This window comes from Pelophylax lessonae, assembly GCF_965119305.1.
Source record: "Pelophylax lessonae genome assembly, chromosome: 7".
Taxonomy (NCBI): Eukaryota; Metazoa; Chordata; class Amphibia; order Anura; family Ranidae; genus Pelophylax; species Pelophylax lessonae.
The window spans coordinates 222,040,612-222,064,081 of record NC_138774.1 but is presented as its reverse complement, the minus strand read 5'-3'; the positions used below and the strand labels follow the sequence as shown (position 1 = coordinate 222,064,081).

The 23,470-nt window shown below is 44.2% G+C and overlaps 1 protein-coding gene across 1 annotated transcript in view; it reads right to left on the bottom strand.

The window, feature by feature from the left end:
• SETX (senataxin) overlaps nucleotides 1-23,470 on the bottom strand; it is a 177,310-nt gene that overhangs the window by 35,082 nt on the left and 118,758 nt on the right. The window contains exons 16-19 of the mRNA XM_082263751.1: nucleotides 18,512-18,624; nucleotides 8,373-8,444; nucleotides 6,325-6,474; nucleotides 6,129-6,236 (exon numbers count right to left, since the gene is read on the bottom strand). Of these exons, the coding sequence (XP_082119877.1) occupies nucleotides 6,129-6,236; nucleotides 6,325-6,474; nucleotides 8,373-8,444; nucleotides 18,512-18,624 (443 nt within the window). The remainder of the gene's footprint in view (nucleotides 1-6,128; nucleotides 6,237-6,324; nucleotides 6,475-8,372; nucleotides 8,445-18,511; nucleotides 18,625-23,470) is intronic.

Sequence of the window (23,470 nt, the reverse complement as noted above, 5' to 3'; positions counted from 1 at the left end):
ATAAGCCACTGCCATGGCACTGTCTGACTGGATCTGATCCGGAGCCGATCCATCCAGTGATCCAGGCACAGCCTGATCGCCCGAAGTTCCAAGACACTGATCGGTAGTCTGGATTCCTCCAGCGTCCAACAACCCTAAGCGGAGCTCAGTCCCAGGACACCTCCCTACCCAGACAGATTGGCATCCGTAGTGACCACTGTCCAATACAAAGGAAGAAAAGATTTGCCCTACCGAACAGCTAAGCCACCAGACCAGGGAACCCCTGGATCTAGTCCAGAGAAGGGCAACAAAGCTAATAAAAGGGACTGGAGGATCTCAGCTATGAGGAAAGACTACAAGCATTGAACTTATTCTCTCTGGAGAAGAAACGCTTGAGAGGGGATACGATATCAATGTACAAATACTGTACTGGTGACCCTAGCATAGGGAACAAACTATTCAGCGATCGGGAATATAAAAGGACTCGTTTGCTAAAATTAGAGGAAACACAGTTTAATCTTAAACTGCGTAAAGGGTTCTATACCGTCAGAGCAGTAAAGATGTGGAATTCTCTTCCACAAGAAGCAGTGGTGTCAGCGGGGAGCCTCAATAGTTAAAAACTATTAGATGGGCACCTTCATAACCACAACATAGATGGGCACCTTAATGACCAAAACATACAGGGGTATACAATGTACTATTGACATAAACACACACACACTCATCACAGGTCGAACTGGATGGACCGGTGTCTTTTTTTAACCTCATCAACTATGTAACTAGATTATCCAACCCGTCACCCAGCCCGGCAGTTAATTGAAGATCTCACAGGAAAAACACAGGAGAAAAAATGCCATTTAAAAGGAAAAAATTGTCAGGACCAAAGATCCCGGCAAGTAACTAGGTCCTAACTCTTGACTAGGCAGAAAAAACTGAAGACCTATAGAAGACAGGTGGATGTATACCAGCTAGGACTGCCCATAGCATAGCCAAGTCTTTTTTCTGCCTAGTGTTCTGCTCCTATAGGGGGGCGATTTAACCCTATGGTTCTGAATATGGAGCGCTGTGTCCATCAATGAGCAAAAGCGAAAAGGATTTTTAATACAGAAATGCTGGCTTACTCAAAAGTATGTCCATGTACAGTATAGTATGCACTCAATACTTGGTCGGGCTCCTTTTGCATTCATGCAAAATTCATTAATGCGGTGTGGCATTGAGCCGATCAGCCTGTGGCACTGCTGAGGTGTTATTGAAGCCCAGGTTGCTTTGACAGCGGCCTTCAGCTCGTCTGCATTGTTGGGTTTGGTTTCCCTCATCTCCATCTTGACAATACCCCACAGATTCTCTATGAGGTTTAGGTCAGGCGAGTTTGCTGGCCAAATAAGCACAGCGATACCATGATAATTAAACCAGGTATTGATACTTTTGGCAGTGTGGTCAGGTGCCAAGTCCTGCTGGAAAATGAAATCAGCATCTCCATAAAGCTGGTAAGCAGAGGGAAGCATAAAGTGCTCTAGAATTTCCTGGTAGAGGGCTGCGCTGACTTTGGACTTGATAAAACACAGTGGACCAACACTCGCAAAATCTACTATCATTCGAAAACAGGGACTTTTGGACCACTGAGCAATAGTCCAGTTGCATATCGGTTTCTTCCCAACGTTTACCCATTGCTTCTCCATAACCTGTATTGATGTGCCAAAACGCTCAATAACAAAGGAAAAAAAAAAAACACATAGAAAACCAAATTAACAAAATGGATACAATCCAATTGTTGGGGCATCTCCACAGAGAGATCATTGGAAAAGCGGGTGCAAATGAAAGTCTTTATGTCCCAAAGGTTGGATACAGCACTGGTAGAAGAAACCAGCTGATCCTCTAGTTTCAAAGTAGATAATGCTTTGCATCAACAAGAGCTAGCAAGGCCTCCTTGAATTGGGAGAAATAGCAGTAGACTGCAGTTTTTCAGGGGAAAGCTAGTCAGGTCTATAAATATTGGGACATTGACACAATTCTAATCTTTTTGGCTCTATAATGGATTTGAAATGAAACAAACAAGATGTGCTTTAACTGCAGACTTTCAGCTTTAATGTGAGGGTATTTACATCCAAATCAGGCGAAAGGTGTAGGAATTACAACAGTTTGTATATGTGCCTCCCACTTTTTAAGGGACCAAAAGTAATGGGACAATTGGCTGCTCAGCTGTTCCATGGCCAGGTGTGTATTATTCCCTCATTATTCCATTTACAAGGAACAGATAAAAGGTCCAGAGTTCATTTCAAGTGTGCTATTTGCATTTGGAATCTGTTGCTGTCAACTCTCAATATGAAATCCAAAGAGCTGTCACTATCAGTGAAGCAAGCCGTCATTGGGCTGAAAAAAACAAAACAAACCCATCAGAGAGATAGCAAAAACATTAGGTGTGGCCAAATCAACTGCTGTTTAAACATCCTTAAAAAGAAAGAACGCACCGGTTAGCTTAGCAATACCAAAAGACCCGCAAGACCACGGAAAACAACTGTGGTGGATGACCGAAGAATTCTTTCCCCGTCGAGGAAAACATCCTTCACAACAGTTGGCCAGATCAAGAACACTCTCCAGGAGGTAGGTGTATGTGTGTCAAATTCAACAATCAAGAGAAGACTTCACCAGAGTGCATACAGAAGGTTCACCACAAGATGTAAACCATTGGTGAGCCTCAAAAACAGGAAGGCCAGATTAGAGTTTGCCAAACATCATCTAAAAAAGCCTTTACAGTTCTGGAAGAACATCCTATGGACAGATGAGACCAAGAGCAACTTGTACCAGAGTGATGGGAAGAGAAGAGTATGGAGAAGGAAAGGAACTGCTCATGATCCAAAGCATACCACCTCATCAGTGAAGCATGGTGGTGGTGGTGGTGGTGGTGGTAGTATTATGGCGTGGGCATGTATGGCTGCCAATGGAACTGGTTCTCTTGTATTTATTGATGATGTGACAGCTGACAAAAGCAGCAGGATGAATTGTTTCGGGCAATATTATCTGCTCATATTCAGCCAAATGCTTCAGAAATCATTGGACGGCGGCGGCGCTTAACAGTGCAGATGGACAATGACCCAAAGCATACTGCGAAAGCAACCAAAGAGTTTAAGGGAAAGAAGTGGAATGTTATCTAATGGGCTGGCCAAGTCAATCACCTGACATAAATCCGATTGAGCATGCATTTCGCTTGCTGAAGACAAAACTGAAGGGAAAATGCCCCAAGAACAAGCAGGAACTGAAGACAGTTGCAGTAGAGGCCTGGCAGAGGAACATCACCAGGGATGAAACTCAGTGTCTGGTGATGTCTATGCATTCCAGACTCCAGGCTGTAATTGTTGACTGCAAAGGATTTGCAACCAAGTATTAAAAAGTGAAAGTTTTATCTAGGATTGTTAATCTGTCCCATTACTTTTGGTCCCTTAACCTCACTGGCAGTATTCCCGAGTGTGGTTCGGGGTGGAATTTCAGTGCCATTAGCGGTAATAACGAACCACACTCGGGGTACCGACAGGGAGCATTACTGGATCCTGGTAGAGGGTACTTACCTTGTCCCCAGGATCCCGCGATGTGTCACTGCAGCATACGGCGGCCGGATCTTCCGCCTGATTCTGTAAGCTTCCGTCTCCTGCGACTTGACGCTCGCAGGGGGGTGGAACCGGCGGCAAATTTGAAAAGTAAAACACACAAACACACTGATATATTGTAATCCTATTGGAGAACGCACAGTAAAAAAAAAAAATCAAATGTAAATAGTTGGCTTGGGCTGCTCATCCTTAAGAATTACTAGCAAAATAATTGTACCGCTTTCAGCACCTAAAATCGGAAACAATCATACCGCCAAGGAGGTTAAAAAGTGGGAGGCACATATACAATACAAACTGTATTAATTCCTACACCGTTCACATGATTTGGATTTAAATACCCTTAAATTAAAGCTGAAAGTCTGCAGTTAAAGCACATCTTGTTTGTCTCATTTAAAAATCCATTATGGTGGTGTATAGAGCCAAAAAGATTGGAATTGTGTCGAAGACCCAATATTTATGGACCTGACTGTAGTTAAGTCAAAACAATGGAACTACTTATGATCAAGTAAAGAATCTAATAATCATGCAGAGATTGCAACCAATGACTCAGACGACAGGCAAATCACATAAAGAATCTGTAGGAAAAGCGCAGAGGAAGGTTTGTGGCCTCTACGATAAGAGTCAGCAATTAAAGTGGAACTTTACAGTCTTAATCAACATTGACTATTTTAAATCCTTATGCTGCTAGCATTAGTAAATAAATAGGAAAGTGTGGGATATTTTAAATTGCTTTCTTTTTACATTTAGTTACTTCCTGGTTTCCATGACCAGGCAAATGATATCACACTTCCCAGGAGTCTTCAGGAGGGAAGGAGGGGTTTTCTCAGCTAAGCACTCCCTGCGCTAAGGGCAGATAGATTCCAGGAAGTAAATTCTACATGAATCACCTGCCCTTACTCAAGATGGCAATGGACAGAAATGCTAGGCGGGTTATTTTCACAGTGATTTCTAAAGAAAAGATAGCATGGAGACCTAGATGGATGGGTGAGTTTGGTCTGAATATAAAAAGTGACTTAAATAGGGCTTTTGGTTTGCTCAGATACAGTGTAGTTCCCCTTTAACAGGGGGAATTTGGGACAAAAATATCTTGCACAACTGTGGTAAAAGTCCATGCCAAGAGGTCAAGTCACAACAAAAAAGCCAGAGAATTTTAAGGACAGAACCAATAATGGTAATCCAGACTGCAGAAGTTGCCACTGTCAATAGGCAAGTAGCCCCAGAGCCACTGGTAGAATATGAGCTAGGGGCACTCAATATAGCAGGCCTACCCTCCTCCCAAAGGATGGTTTTGGGTGCAGGAATACCATGTCATTGGGAAGAATGAGGAATGGCTCCTTACAATTAAGCTGCACCTCAGAGATATGTCTGACAGATACAATAGCATCACCAAAAAGACTGAATAATGGGAAAGGTCATTTAAGGTGACATCCCTGATAGGTTCAAAGGTTAATTTCTGAAGGACAGAGAGAACAAAGAGATCCCAAGGAAGCACAGGCTGCTAAGCTAAGTGTGATTTTCCTGTAAGGGACAAAAGGTACATCAACCTAAGACACTAGTAATAAATGAGGACACACGGAGTGGGGTATGGTTATAGGGTAGGCAACCAGGGGGTGTGCTATCAAAAGCTTACCACTGTCCAATCACCTGAAAGTGGTTATAAAAAAAAGGTACAAGGTTTTTTTTTTTTTTTTTTACCTTAATGAATTCTCTGCAGCTCCCCCCCAACATCCCTTTTATACTTACCCAAGCCTGATCTCAATCCAGCGATGTGCACGAGAGCATAGGTTTTTGCAGCTCTCTCCCTCCTCACTGGTTCAGACACAGCAGGGGGAGCCTACGCTGGTCTCATTTACAGGCAGTGAGGAGAAGGGGGGGGGGGCTGGACCAGGCCAAGCTGTGTGTGTGTCTTATGGACACAGAGTGCAGCTCGGGTGTGAGCACGCACAAATGACCCCATAGCAAGCGGTTTGCTATGGGGGCACTCAGCAGGAGCCAAAAGCACTGGCGGGGGACCTGAGAAAAGCCAGATTGGGGCTTCTCTGTGCAAAATGATTGCAGAGAACGGGTAAGAAGAACCAAAAAAAAAAAATGAACCTTTAGAATCCTTTGAAGGCCTTGTACTGTAAGAATAAGAAAATGCTTTGTTTCCAATCAATATGTTGCAATTTAGCAAAAAACATTAGTTACTATGGACAACAGTAAACCAGAGGTCAGCTTGGTCATACGTCTTGGGATTTCACAGAAATACTGGTGAAGAACCAGTTAAGAGGTTAAGAATGATAGGCAACACATCTTTAAAGCGAGTCTGTTAGTTAATCCCTTTTATTACTAATACACATAAATTACAAAGGGCATGTGGATGATTATATCCAGTAAAAGACTTTGACCCCTTGATTGTAGAAGGCATATCCTAAAAAAAAAAAAAAAACACCACAGATCCAATAATCACAGACCAACTGTTACTTCTGATCGTGAAAACAAAAATGAAAACTCCATTAGACAGTTTCACACATTAAAACCATCAAATCTGTTGACGGACAAGCTTACCATTGATATAACAGTTGGTGGAAGCTGTTCTGGGTCTCCCACTAACACCAATTTACAACAGCGGTGGAGGAGTGGAATGAGCGTCTCCACTTCACATGACTGTCCTGCCTAAAAACAGAAGCATAAAGGGTATAGGTATGTCACCCCCAATAATATAGTGTATGTGGTAGGTAAAATCTTAGCTCGAGATCCTGACCTCATCCACGATGACACAGCTGAATGGCTCCTGTCCCAGCTGCCTGAAGGCTGATTCCAGTAGGATGCCACCACTGGTGCTCAGTGTGCAGCAAATGACGTGAGACTCCAAAATGACATTCCGCTGAACCTCCTGAGGCCGTCTACGTTGCTGCAGATCAAAAGGAAATCTAGACATAAATCAAACTTTTCAAGGCAGTTCCAATTATCCAAAAAGGTGAGTGTCAAAAAATTTCTCCAGAAAAGAGGTGTAGGGGTGTGTTCAGAGATATTTATTATTATTAGGGAGCTACTTGAGAGGCCTTGATGGACTTGACACAGGGTTGTAGGGGGGTGGCCTTAGAAATTACATGCGTAACCTAATTATTATGGTGACATTCCACTGTTATCCAGATTATCTTGGCATGACTGATCTCAGATACCGACTTAAAGTGGATGTAAACCTGATTCAGTTATCGGCTTAAAGTGGATGTAAACCTGATTCATGAAATTTGATCTGGACACATATCTGTAGTGTTTACCTATCTCGCTTCAAAGCCCTAAGTCCCCTGGCTTTCTCCTGCTCCGATCTTCTGTTATCAGCATGATAACTTCAGACAAATTCTCCATCAACTGAGATAAAACCAGGCTGAATTTTGTGTCTATAAATAGATTAGGAGAGAGCTGGTCTTTTCACAGCACAGCTCTTCATTTTTCTGCCTAAGTGGAGAGGGGGGTGTGTGCCTTTTCTCCAATCAGCTATCTCACAGTGTATAGCCAAACTTCCCTCCCACAGGTGAATCAGGAAGAGAAAATTCTAACAGGATGTGCACTTTCTAAACAGTCTAGAAAGCTGAAGACAGCACATATACAAGTAAAACTTATGTAGGGAGATGGATTAAATCTCGGTGTATCATCTGAGGCTGTTCACTTCACTGGGTATATTTGAAGGTCTACATCCACTTTAACTCCACAAGTCTTCAGCTCCTCAGTGAAAGTAAAAACAAAAAGCTTAGGCAGAAAGCCAACTTCGGTGTTGAAATGCAAAAGGCCTGTACTTTTGATCAGCTAGGTATATAACAGACATCCTTTTCCGATAGCCCTGCCAGGTTCTGACCTCACTCTTCTGCTCCAGTTGAAATAAACTAGAGCTTGGTCAAGCACAGCTCCAACCTGATAGTATTATGGATGGCAACAATGTTGAGGAGCTCATTCCTGTGCTTTCCCACTCTTATTAGCGGTTTCTCTGTGTACTGTGCAATATGCAGTTTCTAGCAAGATCAAGTGTATTACGCACTTGCTCAAAATGTTCTTAACTTAAGAAAAACAAAGCCCAAGAACAAAGAAAAATTGAATGCATCATCACCACATCTAAGGACAGGTAAGCTGCAATATATGAAACATTTTTTTTTTAAAAAGTCAAAACCTTTTTTTTTTTTGGGATAAAGTATCATCCGTGTCCTATTGGGAAAATTTTACCAGCATTTTGTAGTAAAGTTTTGAATTACCATAACTTTAAAACCCAGAGAAAATGGTCACCAGGACAAAGAGCAAAGCAAATGTTCGACTTGCCGGGGCGACCTGTGAAGTCGCAGTGCACAGCGCGCACCACGACCTCGGAGAGACATGCACGAACTTCATATCATTGAAGTCAATGCAGGTAGCTCCAGGTCGCCCCAAAGTAGTACAGGACCCTTTTTCTAAGTCGGAGCGACTTGTGTCGCTCCTATTAGAATGGGTCCTGTGCTAATCTATGGCAGGCGACCCACGGCGACTTGTCAGGCGACCAGGTCGCCTGACAAGTCGCCCCAGTGTGAACCGGCTCTAAATGTGACAAGTGGTTGTAACTTTTCTCAACTCCATCCAAAACTCGAAATATTTTGTCTTAAGATTCCCCTAAAATATAGTTTGAGATGTGTGTAAATATCTAAATGGATGTTCGAAGCAATCAAAAGTCTTCTAACCAAAGAAAAGTGATTTGTTGCTGACCTGAGATTTTTTTTTTTTTTTCTGAGAAAAAATCAGCATCAGAAAGGAATATTTCATTATTGTTGTGTTTTATATGCTTACCTCCTTTAGCACATTGGCCACATACTGCCTGTCCCTTGTCAGTCTTGCTATTTTCTGATCCAACTCTTCACATTGCTTCTAAGAAAGTATTGCAGAATCAGTATTACTAAAGAAAGGGTCCAGGCAACAAGTAAATCAGCTTTTCAAAAAACTTTGCATCTGTATAATTATTCTGCATTGTTCTGGTTCTAAAGCGGGATTGTGCTCTGAAATTACATGTTCCATGGTAACCGCAGCATTCAATCTCCACCGGAGCCCTGCTTCTGAACAAATTTACGGTATAAAACAGTGTCAGAGCAAGTGCCAAGTAATGGCCTCTTGGTGCCAAAAAAGGTGAGCAAACAGTGAAACAACAAGCACAAAAAAGAATATACCAAAACTATAAAGACTGTTGGACTGCATTGGGGTGTAGGAAAATGGAGGGAAGATGAGAGGACAGAGGAGAAGGAACCGGAGGATGAGGGTTCCCCTCACTCACTGCCACAGTGACAACAGTTTTACCAGACAAAGTGAAGGAAGATCTGTACAGGGACACAGACAAAAAGCTGACAGAGGCACCCCAACTTTACTGCAAGAGAAAGGTTTCTGTCAAATTGCTGGTGAAGATCTTCCCATTCTTCCTGTCTAGCCGCTTCCATACAGAGCAGTTAGACCCCCTTCCTGCCGAGACCAATTTTCAGCTTTCAGCACTCTCACACTTTGAATGACAATTGCTCAGTCATGCTACACTGTAACCAAACAAAATTTTTATCATTTTTTTCACACAAATAGAGCTTTCTTTTGGTGGTATTTGATCACAACTGGGGTTTTTTTTTTTCGTGATATAAGCAAAAAAAGAGCAAAAATTTTGCAAAAAAACACTTTTTTTTAGTTTCTATTATAACATTTTGCAAAAAATTAATTTTTCTTCATACATTTGGGCCAAAATTTATACTGCTACATATCTCTGGTAAAATTAACCCAAATGAGTGTATATTATTTAGTCTGTGTGAAAGTTATTGAGTCTAGAAGCTATGGTACCAATTACTGAAAATTTATCACACCAGATGTACTGATGGCCTATCTCCTTTCTTGAGGCCCTGAAATGTCAGGACAGTACAAATACCCCCCAAATGACCCCTTTTTGTAAAGTAGACAGTCCAAGGTATTTAGTAAGAGGCATGGTGAGTTTTTTTAAGTTAAAATTTTTTCCCACAATTCTTGGGAAAATGAAGAAAACATTTTTTTCTTCTTTTTTTTCCCAAAACATTGTCAATTTATAAGCTATTTCTAACACATAGCATGTACACAGCAAAAATGACACCCCAAAATTCATTCTGCTACTCCTTCTGAGTATGGGGATACCACATGTGTGAGACTTTTACACAGCCTGGCCACAAAAAGAGACTCCACGTCCAAGTAGCACCATAAGGCGTTTTAGGAGCATAAATACACATAAAACTTTCTTACTACCTATCACACTTTTCAAGGCCCTAGAGCACCAATACAATGGAAAAGTCCACAAAATGACCCCATTTTGGAAAGCAAACACTCCAACGTATATTCTATGAGGCATTATGGGTCCTTTGAACATGTCATTTTTTTCCACAAGTTTTTGGAAAATGTGGGAAAAAAAATAAAAACTTTTTTTTTTTTTTTTTTTTTTTACACAAAGTTGTCAATTTATAGGATATTCCTAACACATAGCATGTACATAGCAAAAATGACACCCCAAAATACATTCTGCCACTCCTCCTGAGTATGGCAATACCACATGTGAGACTTTTTCACAGCCTAGCCATATAGAGGGGCCCAACATCCAAGGAGCATCATCATGCATCCTAGCCACTTGCCTAGGCCTATTTTTGACATTTGGTGTTTACAAGCTAAAATCAGTTGTTTTTGCTAGAAAACTACTTAGAACCCCAAAACATTATATATTTTTTTTAGCAGAGACCCTAGAGAATAAAATGGAGATTATTGCAATATTTTTTATCACACCGTATTTGCGCAGCGGTCTTCCAAACGCAGTTTTTTGGGAAAAAATTCACTTTTTTTAATTAAAAAATAAGAAACCAGTAAAGTTAGCCCAATTGTTTTCCATAATGTGAAAGATAATGTTACGCTGAGTAAATAGATACCCAACATGTCATGCTTCAAAATTGCGCACGCTCACAGAATGGTGACAAACTTTGGTACTTAAAAATCCCCATAGGCGACACTTTAAAAATTTCTACAGGTTGCTATCTTAGAGTTACAGAGGAGGTCTAGGGCTCAAATTATTGCTCTTGCTCTAACGATCGCGACGATATCTCACCAATTTCATTGGCTCTTTACCTAGATCAGGGATGGGCTCTGTCCGAGGGACGAGCCTCGTCCCCGATCGGCACGCATTAAGAAAGGAACGAGCGGCTCGCGCTGGAGCCGCTCATGTGATCGGCTGTGATTGACACAGCCGATCACGTGGTAAACAACCAATTTCATTGGCTGTTTACCTTGACCGGGGTTGGGCTCAGTCCGAGGGACGAGCCTCACCCCCGATCGCCGCGCTGCGCGCCCCCGGGGGCGCGCAGTAGCGGGGAGATCCGGGCGCCGTCATATGACGTCTGCCTGGATCGCTAAAGGAATGTTGCAGACGTCATTTTACAATGACTCGGTATTGAAGGGGCTAGTAAAACTACCATAATTGTAATGGTGAGTGAAGGAAATCGCTCAAAAGTGGTATCAGATAACAGTAAACCAGTCAGGGGTTCTCATGACCAGTGTTCCCTTTAAGGTGCGCGCGTGCGCGGACGCGCAGTGGAAATTACGTCCCGCGCAAGCACCTAGTTAGACGGCGCAGCCGCAGACAGGGCGGCCAGGGAGCAGAGCGTTCGCCCCGAGAGCACGCCCATCGTGTGACAATAGCGAATGAAAATTCGCTATTGTCATACGGATCCTCCTCCTGGCCAATCAGGGAGCGGGTCCTCCCAGCCGGGGACTGAAGACAGAGTACCGTGACCGTCCGTGAGGTAAGTGCACGGGGTCGCGGGGGGGCCATGCCACGGCTGGTCAAACACCAGAAGATCCACTCAGGAGGTCAGAAGCTGTTCATTTGCTCAGAATGCAGCACATCCCTTACCCGGGCCGCAATGCCGACTTCCTGCTCCACCAGCATGTTAACGCAGGAGAGAAGCTGGCATCTCTGCAGTTTATTGGGGGCATTGCTGTGGCACTCTGCAGTTTATTGGGGGCATTGCTGTGGCACTCTGCAATTTATTGGGGGCATTGCTGCGGCACTCTGCAGTTTATTGGGGGCATTGCTGTGTCACTCTGCAATTTATTGGGGGCAATGCTGTGGGCACTCTGCAATTTATTGGGGGCATTGCTGTGGCACTCTGCAGTTTATTGGGGGCATTGCTGTGGCACTCTGCAATGTATTGGGGGCATTGCTGAGGCACTCTGCAATGTATTGGGGGCATTGCTGTGGCACTCTGCAATGTATTGGGGGCATTGCTGTGGCACTCTGCAGTTTATTGGGGGCATTGCTGTGGCACTCTGCAGTTTATTGGGGGCATTGCTGTGGCACTCTGCAGTTTATTGGGGGCAATGCTGTGGCACTCTGCAGTTTATTGGGGGCAATGCTGTGGCACTCTGCAGTTTATTGGGGGCATTGCTGTGACACTCTGCAGTTTATTGGGGGCATTGCTGTGGCACTCTGCAGTTTATTGGGGGCATTGCTGTGGCACTCTGCAGTTTATTGGGGGCAATGCTGTGGCACTCTGCAGTTTATTGGGGGCATTGCTGTGGCACGCTGCAGTTTATTGGGGGCAATGCTGTGGCACTCTGCAGTTTATTGGGGGCATTGCTGTGACACTCTGCAGTTTATTGGGGGCATTGCTGTGGCACTCTGCAGTTTATTGGGGGCAATGCTGTGGCACTCTGCAGTTTATTGGGGGCAATGCTGTGGCACTCTGCAGTTTATTGGGGGCATTGCTGTGGCACTCTGCAGTTTATTGGGGGCATTGCTGTGGCACTCTGCAGTTTATTGGGGGCAATGCTGTGGCACTCTGCAGTTTATTGGGGGCATTGCTGTGACACTCTGCAATTTATTGGGGGCATTGCTGTGGCACTCTGCAGTTTATTGGGGGCAATGCTGTGGCACTCTGCAGTTGATTAGGGCAAGCTGGTCACTCTGCATTGACGTTCCCCCCCACCCCCCCCCCATTGCTCAATCTAAAGGTTTGCGCTCAGAAATTTTTTTATTTGCTCAGCACAGTAAAAAATTAGAGGGAACATTGCTCATGACCATCTCCCGCCCCCAACCCCACTAAATTCAAACAACTGCAACGATTCAGTTCTGAGAAAACTGACATTGTTATAATGTCAATCAGCCTCTATGGTCCGGGTCTGAAGGTGGAAGTGGCATTTTATTGCAGTGCCATCACTAGATCTCATGCAGATCTTTTGGACTGAAATTTAGTGATAGAACACAGTTTATTGTTACAGTGACTGGGAGATCGAGAAGACCAGAAAAGGCCACCCACTCCCCAGTGCCCTCTGTGCAGTCACCAATACCCCACAGATCTTGTTGTGCTGTCCAATGGTCCTCAACCCTGGCCTACAGGGCCCACTAACAGGCCAGATTTTCAAGATAACTGAAATACATCCCAGGTGATATAATTTGCTGCTCAGTGATTGCAGTACTCTAGTCTGCATCTCCCCAAGGTAATACCTAAAATCTGGCCTGTTAGTGGGCCCTGTAGGCCAGGGTTGAGGACCACTGCTGTACACCAAGCTTCCTGATTAACAATACACAGCAACAAGCCCTCCCCATGCACCAGAACCTCTTATAGTCAATGTGCTGCTTCAAGATGGCACAGCTACAACCCCCCAGCATTCCACTGACCTGCTTGGTAAAATAGGATTTTTGGTTTACCTGTAAAATCATTTTCTTGAAGTACAGGCAACATGGAGCAACTTTACATCCATAATGATAGGGTTTTGCTGACACTTTCAGGTGAATGGACAGGAAGAGGGGCAGGTTCTCTGCATCCTGCGATGTACTCAAAGGGAAGGGTTTACAGGTAAAACCGAAATCCCATTTTCTTATCATACATCATGGTACACAGAGAACGTCATGTCCATAATGATAGGGATGTCCCAAAGCACTGAATGGGTGGGCAAGGGAGGGCAAGACAGGCCCAAACAAACCAGAATCTCTCACATCACAAAAGCTTTTAAAAACGTGCAAACCAAAAGGTAGCATCCTCAAAAGCTCTAGCTTACCACTTGGTAAAAGTATCACCCGGGGAGTCGGTAGGAGCCTTATAATCTTGAGCTGCTGAAGTCTGATGCCTAATTGACCAGGAGTCACTCCTGAATGAGCCCTCCCGAAAAAAAAAAAAAAAAAAGGTAGAACAGTTCCTTTTAAGCCATAAGCTTGAGAAATAAGCAGACAGAACCATTGAGATATAGTAGACTTGGAAGCTGCGTGACCCTTCTTTGGGTCCTCAGGTAGCACAAAGAGGGAATACTATTGCTAAATAGCAGTAGTCGATTTCAGGTAACACCTAATAGCACGAATCACATCCAAGGTGTAAAAGCCCTTGTCTCATAGCATTTGAGGGTTCGGGCAGAAGCATGTTAACACCGTGTCCTGGCTAAAATGGAATGAAGAAACCATCTTAGGCAAAAAAGATGACTGAGGCTGTAAAACCATTTTGTCACGGTAGAGCACCAGGATTGGTTCCTTACAAGAAAGGGTAGCCAATTCCAAAACTGCTAGCCGCAGTAAAAGGAAATCCAAAAAAACGAATGGAGATTTCTGTGTAGCACTGCCCCCGCAGGGACTGCTGGATATTGACTCTGTGGGCTCCTCTGGTTACCAGCACACGGTTATAATTAGATAACGTTTCTGAATCCCTCCTTGCTCCTGTTGGCTCTTCACAAAAATATAGTCTAGGGGTGTTGGTTTTTTTTATTGTTTATTTTGTAATTGGGATAGGAGAAGGGAATAGTGGGATACTCCAACTGAACTATTCACATAGATGAGGAATTCTATCTTCAGAACTTCTTTAGTACATAGGAACAGCCAGGCTGTTAATCCACACTGCCACAGGTGTAGATGGGGTAAGTCTTTCGCTCTCTTTACTCTCTGACAAGACAACTGGTTGAACGATATCTTATCTTCAGGATACTCTCTCTCTCTAGCATCCCCTTTCAGCTGACACCCGTCCACTGACTATCCTAGGAGCAGGGGTGGCCCCCCTCAGGTCAGGCCCCTTGACATAAATTTCTGTACTCCCTGTACTGCAGAGACATATCCTCCAGTGTCTCCCCTCTCAGTCAGCTTCCCTGGACCTCTGGGTTCAGCTCCTCACTGCTACTTTCCAGACCCTCAGGACGACTCCCTGAGGCTGCATGGCACCTCTACAGAGGAGGCGGCAGCCGCCCCCTCCCTCCGGGACATCGCTCTCCAGGGAAAGACCTCGAGCACATGTGCTCCTGGCTTTTATACATTATCCCAACATGCACCGAGGCAACTTTCCCTCTGCCAATCGTCAGGACAGCATAAAAGCCCATGCACCCATTCGTCAGGTTTCCTCCCACTGTCCAACACGCCTCCCTATTGGACCAGTGTGAAACACTCTCTAGACAGAATGAGTTGCACTCTGAGCACAATGAGCAGACCTCACTAACAGATCCTGCTCTCTGGTAGGCAGAGAACAATATAGATTTACCTGCAGCTATTCTAGTAAGCAGACAGAGCACAAACTATACTCTCTCACTAGCCCCTACCTAGGAGGGTGCTACATCTGAAAAACAAAAAGTACCAAGTTGAGGTCCTATGGAGTCTTTTAACCGGGGAAAAAATACCACTGTGTACAAAAGGCCTGTACCAAAGAGGGTGAGGCCATCAGTATCTGAAAAAAGAATCAAGGGTCAAATTTGACCCTTGATTGTACTCATGGCCAATCCCCGATTCACTATAGACTGTTGGAAGGCCAGAATGCCGCCAATGCATACTTGCAAGGGTGAAAACCCCAAGCTTAACACCAAGAAAAAATTACTTCCAAGTCCTACTGTAAATCTTCTGGGAAGTTTCCTTCCTAACTCTCAGCAAGGTAGGAATAAATGAATCAGAGAAACCCCTGTTCCTTGGGGCTCTGGCTTCAACAGTCGTGTCAACAATTATGAAGGAGGATGGAAGATCAACCTTGCAACAATAGGGTCAGGACAGCCTGGAAGAGTCCAGAGTTCATCTGTTGTCATGTTCACAATGTCAGAGTGCAAAATTCTCCTGGGCCAGGCCAGGGCAATTAATCACAGAAAATCCCTTCCACTTTAATCCTAAGAAGCAGACTAGTAAATCGTCCAAAACTCCTCCCCACCCAGCAGGCTGGCATCCATTGTCAGGACTCCCCAGGAATAAGGAAGAAATTAATGTCCAATCTCCAGCATCTGGGAGGAGATCCACCAGTCTATAGACAGTCTTGTGCTGGGATTCAATGGCATTAAGGAATTCAACTACTGTGTCCTCCTGTCCCCAGTCACTCCACTGGAGGGTTCTGGAATGGAACTGGACAAAAAGGACTGCTACCATCTTTCCCAGAAACCTCATGAAAAAGCAACTTGAGGGATTTGTCAGTGTTTTTAGCAAGTCCACCCGAATCCTTAGAGTAATACATCGGTCGAGAGGGGGGATCACTCATGACTGGATTTTGTCCAGGATAAGGCCCAGATATGCCAATCTCTGGACTAGAATTAAGGCTGCCATTTGAAGAACCAAAACGTCTCCAGGGTTCACAAAGTGAGAGACACAATGGTCTCAAAAAGCCAAGTGGATCGCTCCCTAAAAGCAAGTTGTTCAGGTATCCTATCACTATGATACCTTGGGACCGTAAGAGCCCCTGAATCAGAGCCAGGACCTTGTTGAAAAAAATCAGAATGTGTAGGCAAGCATCTTTGATTTTCACTCGCGCTAGAAAAAATGTTTTGTGGGTTCTACTTGAATCAATTTGTAGTTCCGAAACCAAATGGTAATGTTTGCCCCATCTTGGATCTCAAGAGACTCCACAAGTTTCTAAGGGCACAGAAGCTCCACATTAAACCAGTGTGGCTAGGCTTTTTGCAGCAAAGAGATTTTGCCTTCCGGAACTGGAATGATCACTCCTTAAAAAAGAAAATGATCAACAGTCTACAAGAGTTCAAAAATCTTTTGTGGATAGGAAGAAACATTTGAAAGTATGAAGCAGCTTGTAGCAGTGAGCAACAATCTTGCAGACCCATTTGATACCAATCTTCCCCTGCCAAACATCAATTAAGGCCTGCAAACATTCCCCCCACCTTAACCCGTCCCTGGCTCAGAGGGCTTTGTATGTAAAAAGGATATATAGTGGCGCTAGAAGGCTGCATCAAGCAACTATCAAATAAGCACCATGGTATAATAGATCCTTAAAAAAAATCATAACTTGTAAAGTGCAAATACATGATTATAGGACACAACAGTATGATATATTGCTATATCAGTCCATGAAAAAAGTCCATTACATAGTTTTCAAGTAGCACTTGATGGCAGCACCCTTAGAGTGAAGCGGTGAACTCTGTAGGTAAATACAGGAACAGAGGGGCGCAAAATATCTGATTTAAATTCTAATTTTTATTATATATATATATATATATATATATATATATATATATATATATATATATATATATATATATATAAAAATAATACTTTATTTGATTTTTCATCCAGACAATACACATATGTTCTATATTTTTATCTTTTTTTGTATCCTATTTTATCTTTTATCATCATCTTGACAAACCTTATACAATGGATATAGGCAGAATATATGTGTGTGTGTGTATATATATATATATATATATATATATATATATATATATATATATATATATATATATATATATATATATATATATATATATATATATATATATCTCTATCTCTATCTCTATCTCCTCATTAACAAAATTAGTCATTGTTCGTGCTTTATTTTACTATTATTTTAATTCTTCCATTATAATATCCTAATTTCTGGACCAGATAATTGACTTAAGTGTACTCTATTGGTTTTAATGTATCTGATTATCACGCCTCTAAAAATAAATAGTCCCCTATTCACATATGAAGGATCCATTCTATTAGATAGATTTCCAGGTTCTTTTAGCCTATTCCTCCTATCTACTTTCCTTGAAGTGATTGACATGTCCACCAGCCAATCGCATCGGTTTTCTTATATTTTCATTCCTATACAAGATTGACAGGCTTACTAACCAATCAGGTCTGAAGAAGCAACTTTAGCTCCTTCGTGTGACATCATGTCCAGCCCTGGGCTATTTGCATTCCACGCTGGTTTCTGCGGCATGCGGCCGCTTCCATCCAGGAAACACTGCCTGCCTTTATGGCTGTTACAGCACCAGAATGCTTCGGAGAGGCATCGATACGGGCGCTTTTATATACACTATGCCTGTATCAACTAGCTATTTGTGAGTTGCCACTTATTGCCCATTACATTAAATTATCGACTTTAATGCTGAACTTAGTCTGGTGCCCCTCTGTTCCTGTCAGAGGGCTTTGTAGTCTACGTTTTTTTTGCACTTTGAGCCCGCGGCCTGAGATTGGTGATAGAAAGGCTCCTTGGAAGTAGAAGGAGCAGGTTGTTGAACCTTAGGGCTCTTTCACACATACAGTCCGTCAAACGGACTCCGCTTTTCTCAGCGGGGGATCGATCCTCCGATTCCCCGCTGAGCAGGAGAATGACAGCTGTCAGAGCCCCATACATCTCTATGGGGAATCTGATGGGAACGGACCGTCGGTCCGTTCTCATCCTATCCCATCCGATCGGATCCGCTGGACGGATGGAAAATAGGGTTTCCATCTGTCCAGATTTGACGGATCGGATCGGGTGTCAGCGGACATGTCTCCGCTGACATTCGATGCCCCATAGAGATGCATGGGGGGGGACCGTTCAGATCCGCCAAAAAAACGGAAAGGCGGATCTGAACGGTCCGCCTGTGTGAAAGGGGCCTTAGGCTTTGCATTCTTTTTAAGTACTCTTACCAACAGTCATCTTCTGGATGTAAACATCCAAAAGAGGACCAAGCAGTCCCTTGAATAAAAAAAATGTTCTACGTACGCTATCCTCACTTACTGTGTTCTTTCCACCTGTGCACCTTTCCATAGCTCTCTGATGAGATAATTCATCCAGCTGTTTGTCCAATGCTTCCTTCTGCTTGAGCACAGAGAGATCCTGAGAAGCTTTGTCTGAGGAGAAAAATTATAGACCGTAAGCTCCTGTAGAGGCTTTAGCTACATACATACATAGTTAGTCAGGCTGAAAAAAAAAAAAAATACAAGTCCATCTAGTTCAACCAAAAAACAAACCAAAAAAAAAAAAACATACAATCCCATATACACAATCCTATACCCGCAGTTGATCCAGAGGAAGGCAAAAAACACCAGCAAAGCATGATTCAGTTTGCTACAGAAGGGGAAAAAATTCCTCCCCGATCCCCCGAGAGAAAATCAAGTTTGCTCTGGATCAACTTAACTTATAAATGTTAGTACCCAGTTGTATTATGTACATTTAGGAAAGAATCCATGCCGTTTTAAAGCAATCTACTGGGCTGGCCAGAACCACCTATGGAGGGAGTCTATTCCATATTTTCACAACTCTTACTGTGAAGAAGCCTTTCCATATTTGGAGATTAAATCTATTTTCCTCTAGAAGTAAAAATAGTCCTCTGTGATATTAAAGTGAGCAACACCATGGGCAGTCCCAGGGGGCATACTTCCTCTCTCTTCTATAGCCACTCAGTTTTGTAGCAAGCAGTGTCAGGAGAATAATAACTCCACAGAGGAGTGGGTGCTATGTCCGTGAATGAACATTAGAGAAATGGATTTTAGGGTAAGTCAAAAATCCCATTTTCTCTTTCGTTCATTGACGGACACAGCTCCTGGTATTCATAACCATTGGGACGTCCCAAAGCAGTGTCATTCATGAGGGGTGGTAACAACCAAAAGATTTCCAAGCCTAAACATTAGACAACCAGGCAACAGGAGCTCAAGCAAACAACTGGAGCCCACCTGAAAAAAACAACACACCCTCAAAGATGATCAGATCCTCTTAGACAGCAGCCTGTAAACCTTGCGGCCAAAAGAGGCATCCGCAGATGCCAACACATTTACTTTATAAAACTTTGTAAAGTGTGCACTGACGACCAGCGGGCCGCTTTGCAAACCTGCGTCACTGACACCTGATGATGGAAAGCCCAGGAGCCACTAAGCGCCCAAGTAGAGTGTGCCTTGACAGGGAAAGGAGTAACTTGACCCCTGATGGAATAGGCCTGAACCACTGTCTGCCTGATTCATCTGGAAATAGTCCCAGAGGAAGCAGACAACCCTTTTTGAGGTCCATCCTTGAGCACAAAGAATCTGACTTCCAGAAAGAATCTGTAGCTGCCTGGTACACCCCATTTGAAGGGACCACATCCAAGGCATGCAAGGCAATTTACTTCGGATGTTTAGGCCTGGGACACAGGGAAGGCAACACAATGTCTTCATTCAAATGAAAATCAGAGACAACCTTTGTAAAGAACGACGGAAAGGGGCAAAGAACCACCTTATCCCTGTGAATCACCAGGTAAGGTAAAACGACAGGATAACGCCGCCAGTTCCGTTCAGTCTGAAAACCGGATGGTCCACCTTCGTGGTACGGTCCATCTTGCAGATATCATGTCCACAAAGGGGTAGCGCCTTTTAAAACACTTTAGCACCACTAACATCTGTTTGATGCGCCCCCACTGTTTGTTGACAATTTTGTAAAAAAAAGCTCCAGACAAGGGAAAACCTTGTCAGACTTCTGGGATTTGCGTGTGGCAAAAGACACCCGCGTCCCCGGATGCTGCAGAATCACCCGCCATTTTTAGGGTTTTCCGCACTGACACTATAAGTGCCTCCACCAGCAGGCTTTTCTGTGCTGCTGCAGACGAGGATCCCTCAGGGTAACATGCGTCCGCAGCGGGCATATCTACCTCAGAATCTGAGGAGGCAGGGGAGTGCATAGTGCCCTTTTTACTAATGGTATTGTTGATAATCACATCCACTTTTGACACCAGGTTTTCCAAAACTGCCTTTAAAGCAGACAGGGGTTGCAACCTGGAGAGCCCCGCAACCGCAAGGAGGGGATCAGTAGGTGAAATTTGTTCCTGGGACTCCATTATGAACCCTGGAATAACGCAGTGCCACTTTAAGAAACTGCAAAAATACGGACCGCACCGCAGCACCAGCGGTACTACAAGTCCCAGCCACTAACACTGCAGATAGCAGGGTGAGTGAGGAAGACCTATAGGGACCCCAATAGACATACCCACCAATTGATATGGTGAAAAAACGATCACAGGAAGAGAAAATACCTGGGTCATCACTAGAGTAAAAGCCTAGCTGCTCCGTACTGTCCAGCAAATCGCGGACAGGAAATGGCCGCCCAATGCATTCCTGGGGAAACCACAAAAACAAAGTCGCCCATGCATTTCAATGGGGAAATACTTATGAGGCGAGACAATTCTACAGGAAAATGGCGGCCCCCACGGCGCGCCATGCGGTCTCCAGGACCCCCCACGAGGTTCAAAAGATAAGTGCCATCAGGGGGGTCCCCGGCAGGGACCCCCACCAGGATTACCCGTCCCCCAGAAAATCCGCATAGCGGCCTCGGAGCGTCCACCCCCCAAAGACCCCCGTCGCTGACTGAGGTAGGTACCTCTATGGCTGGTGGGGAGGGAGGCCTTGGGGGATCCTGGCAGCTACCGTGAGGCCAGGAGAAATGAGGGGTACCCGAGGGTCTGACTTTCCCAGGGAGGGGCCCACGTCCACCCCGAGACCGCCAAGGTTATGGGGGGAAACTTACCACACCAACGATATCAGGTGGGCACCACTCCGGACAGACTGCCTCTCCACTCTGGGTGGGGGTGCTGACGGCCAAGGGGTACGCTGCAACTCAGGCCGAACCAGGTTGTGTGCGTCCAGGCGAGGTGTTTCACTCGCGGGCCAGCCCATCGGGGCTCTCGTGGCAAGGCCTAGCGCTGGGCGACCTTAAGGATCTAGAATATCCAGTCTGAAACCCAGACCAGCTGTTGATTGCAGTTTTTTCAGGAAATTAACTAGCTGAAAAAAAAATTAAATTTTAACAAAGGTTCCCTTTAAAAATAAAAGAACAAGCTAGGAATAAACTCCCAGCCGGGAACTAGGTCCTACTCCTAAACTAGGCAGAAATAAACTGAAGGCTATAGCAGAATGTGTGGGTGTATGCATGCAGGGACCAAAGATCGCAGCAAGGAACTAGGTCCTTACTCCTGACTAGGCATAACTTGACTTACCGTAAAATCCATTTCTCTGATGTTCACTGACTGATACAGCACCCACTCCTCTGTGGAGGTATTATTCTCCCGACAATGCTTGCTACAAAACAGAGTGGCTATAGCAGAGAGATGGAGTATACCCCCTGAGACTGCCCATGCGTGTAGCCACAATTTTTTTCTGCCTAGTGTTATACTTCTGTAGGGGGCAGTATAACCCAATGGCTAGGAATACCAGGAGCTGTGTCCATCAATGAACGAAAGAGAAAAACGGTTTCCCAGATGGACAGAAGCTTTTCCCTGCAATCAGCACTGAATTTTTGCACTGTGCTATAGTTTGTGTTTACACAGTTCACCCTCTAGCTTCATATTGTTTACAGGCTCTCCACTGTATAAACTGTGCTCTGCTATGTGCTGCAATAGCTCTCCATATTTTGTCACTGAATGTGATCAGTGTATTCCATTTCCAAACTGGGTTCTATTTCTCATTTAGATGAGAAAATCGAATCTGTCTTTGGAAATGTTATAATGAAGGTGTAGTGCCTGACATGAATACCAGACAGACAGATGAGCCCCCAGGAATGAAAGCCCAGGGTCAGAGTTTGAACACAGCCAAGCAACAAAAGCCATGTAGTAAGGAAAAAGGTATTTTCTGACCCAAATAATAGAAAAGGAAAAAAAAATAGAAGGAAAGAAAAAAAAAAAAATAAAAACAAAGGATTTGAAAAGAAGAACAAATTTGCCAAGGTATAATTATTAGTATGCAATATGAATATATGAAAGACCATGCTTGCCAGACTACTCTTAACATTCTATGAGGAGGAGATTTGGATAGAGGAAGGCCTGGTGACTTAATATATCTAGATCTTAAGACGTGGTCCTGTGGATCGACATCCCCGCTGCCGAGTGGGGGGCAGGAGAACGCCGGCGGCGGCAGGCGCTCGCTCCCCAGCACCACTCCTGCGACTAACGTACCCCTATGTCATATAGCGCAGCCGAGCCAGCCTCCCGCAAAAAATCTGCAGCGGGAGCTGTCGGCCAGTGGTTAATGTGTTTTGGGGTGTAGTTGCAAGTGTGCCTATGCCATGTGCGAGAAATAACTTCTTAGGACATTTTTGTGAGGAAAAAAAAATATATACATTTCTTCATTTTCCAAAGAATTGTAGGAAGAAAATTACAACTTCAAAATACTCACAATCATGAGCGTCTGCAAGTGCCCCCCCCCCCCCCCGATATCTCAACTTCCCCTTTAAAGTGGTTGATAAGTCACTTCATACCATCATGTCTGGTGTGTTTAAGAATCCTGTGTGCCCCTGTGCCTGTGTAGGTTTTAAAGTTGGCGCTCTGAAAACTGGTAAAGAACGGCTTATTTTTTAAAACACATACACAGGGGCACGCAGGATTAATAAACAGACTATAGACAGGATATGAAACTTTAATTTAAACAACAGCAGCAGGAGGGGAGGGGGCAGGCACTGACACAGGAGCAGACAGGCAGGGAGGGAGGGAGGGGAAAAAGGGGGGGGGACAGAGAAGGAGAGAAGGGCTGCAGGTGACGGAGGGCACAAAGACTAACAACAGTGTCAGGACTCAGCAGCCATGGTTCACAGAAGGGAGGATCAGCCAGGTATTTAGGGGATAGAAGGGTTCAAATTACACAGCACAAGTACTGTGCTGTTTAACATGCTTTAACCACTTGCCTACAGTGCACTTTCACCCCAGGTGACGATGATTGATGGGGTGAGACAGGGCCGGTG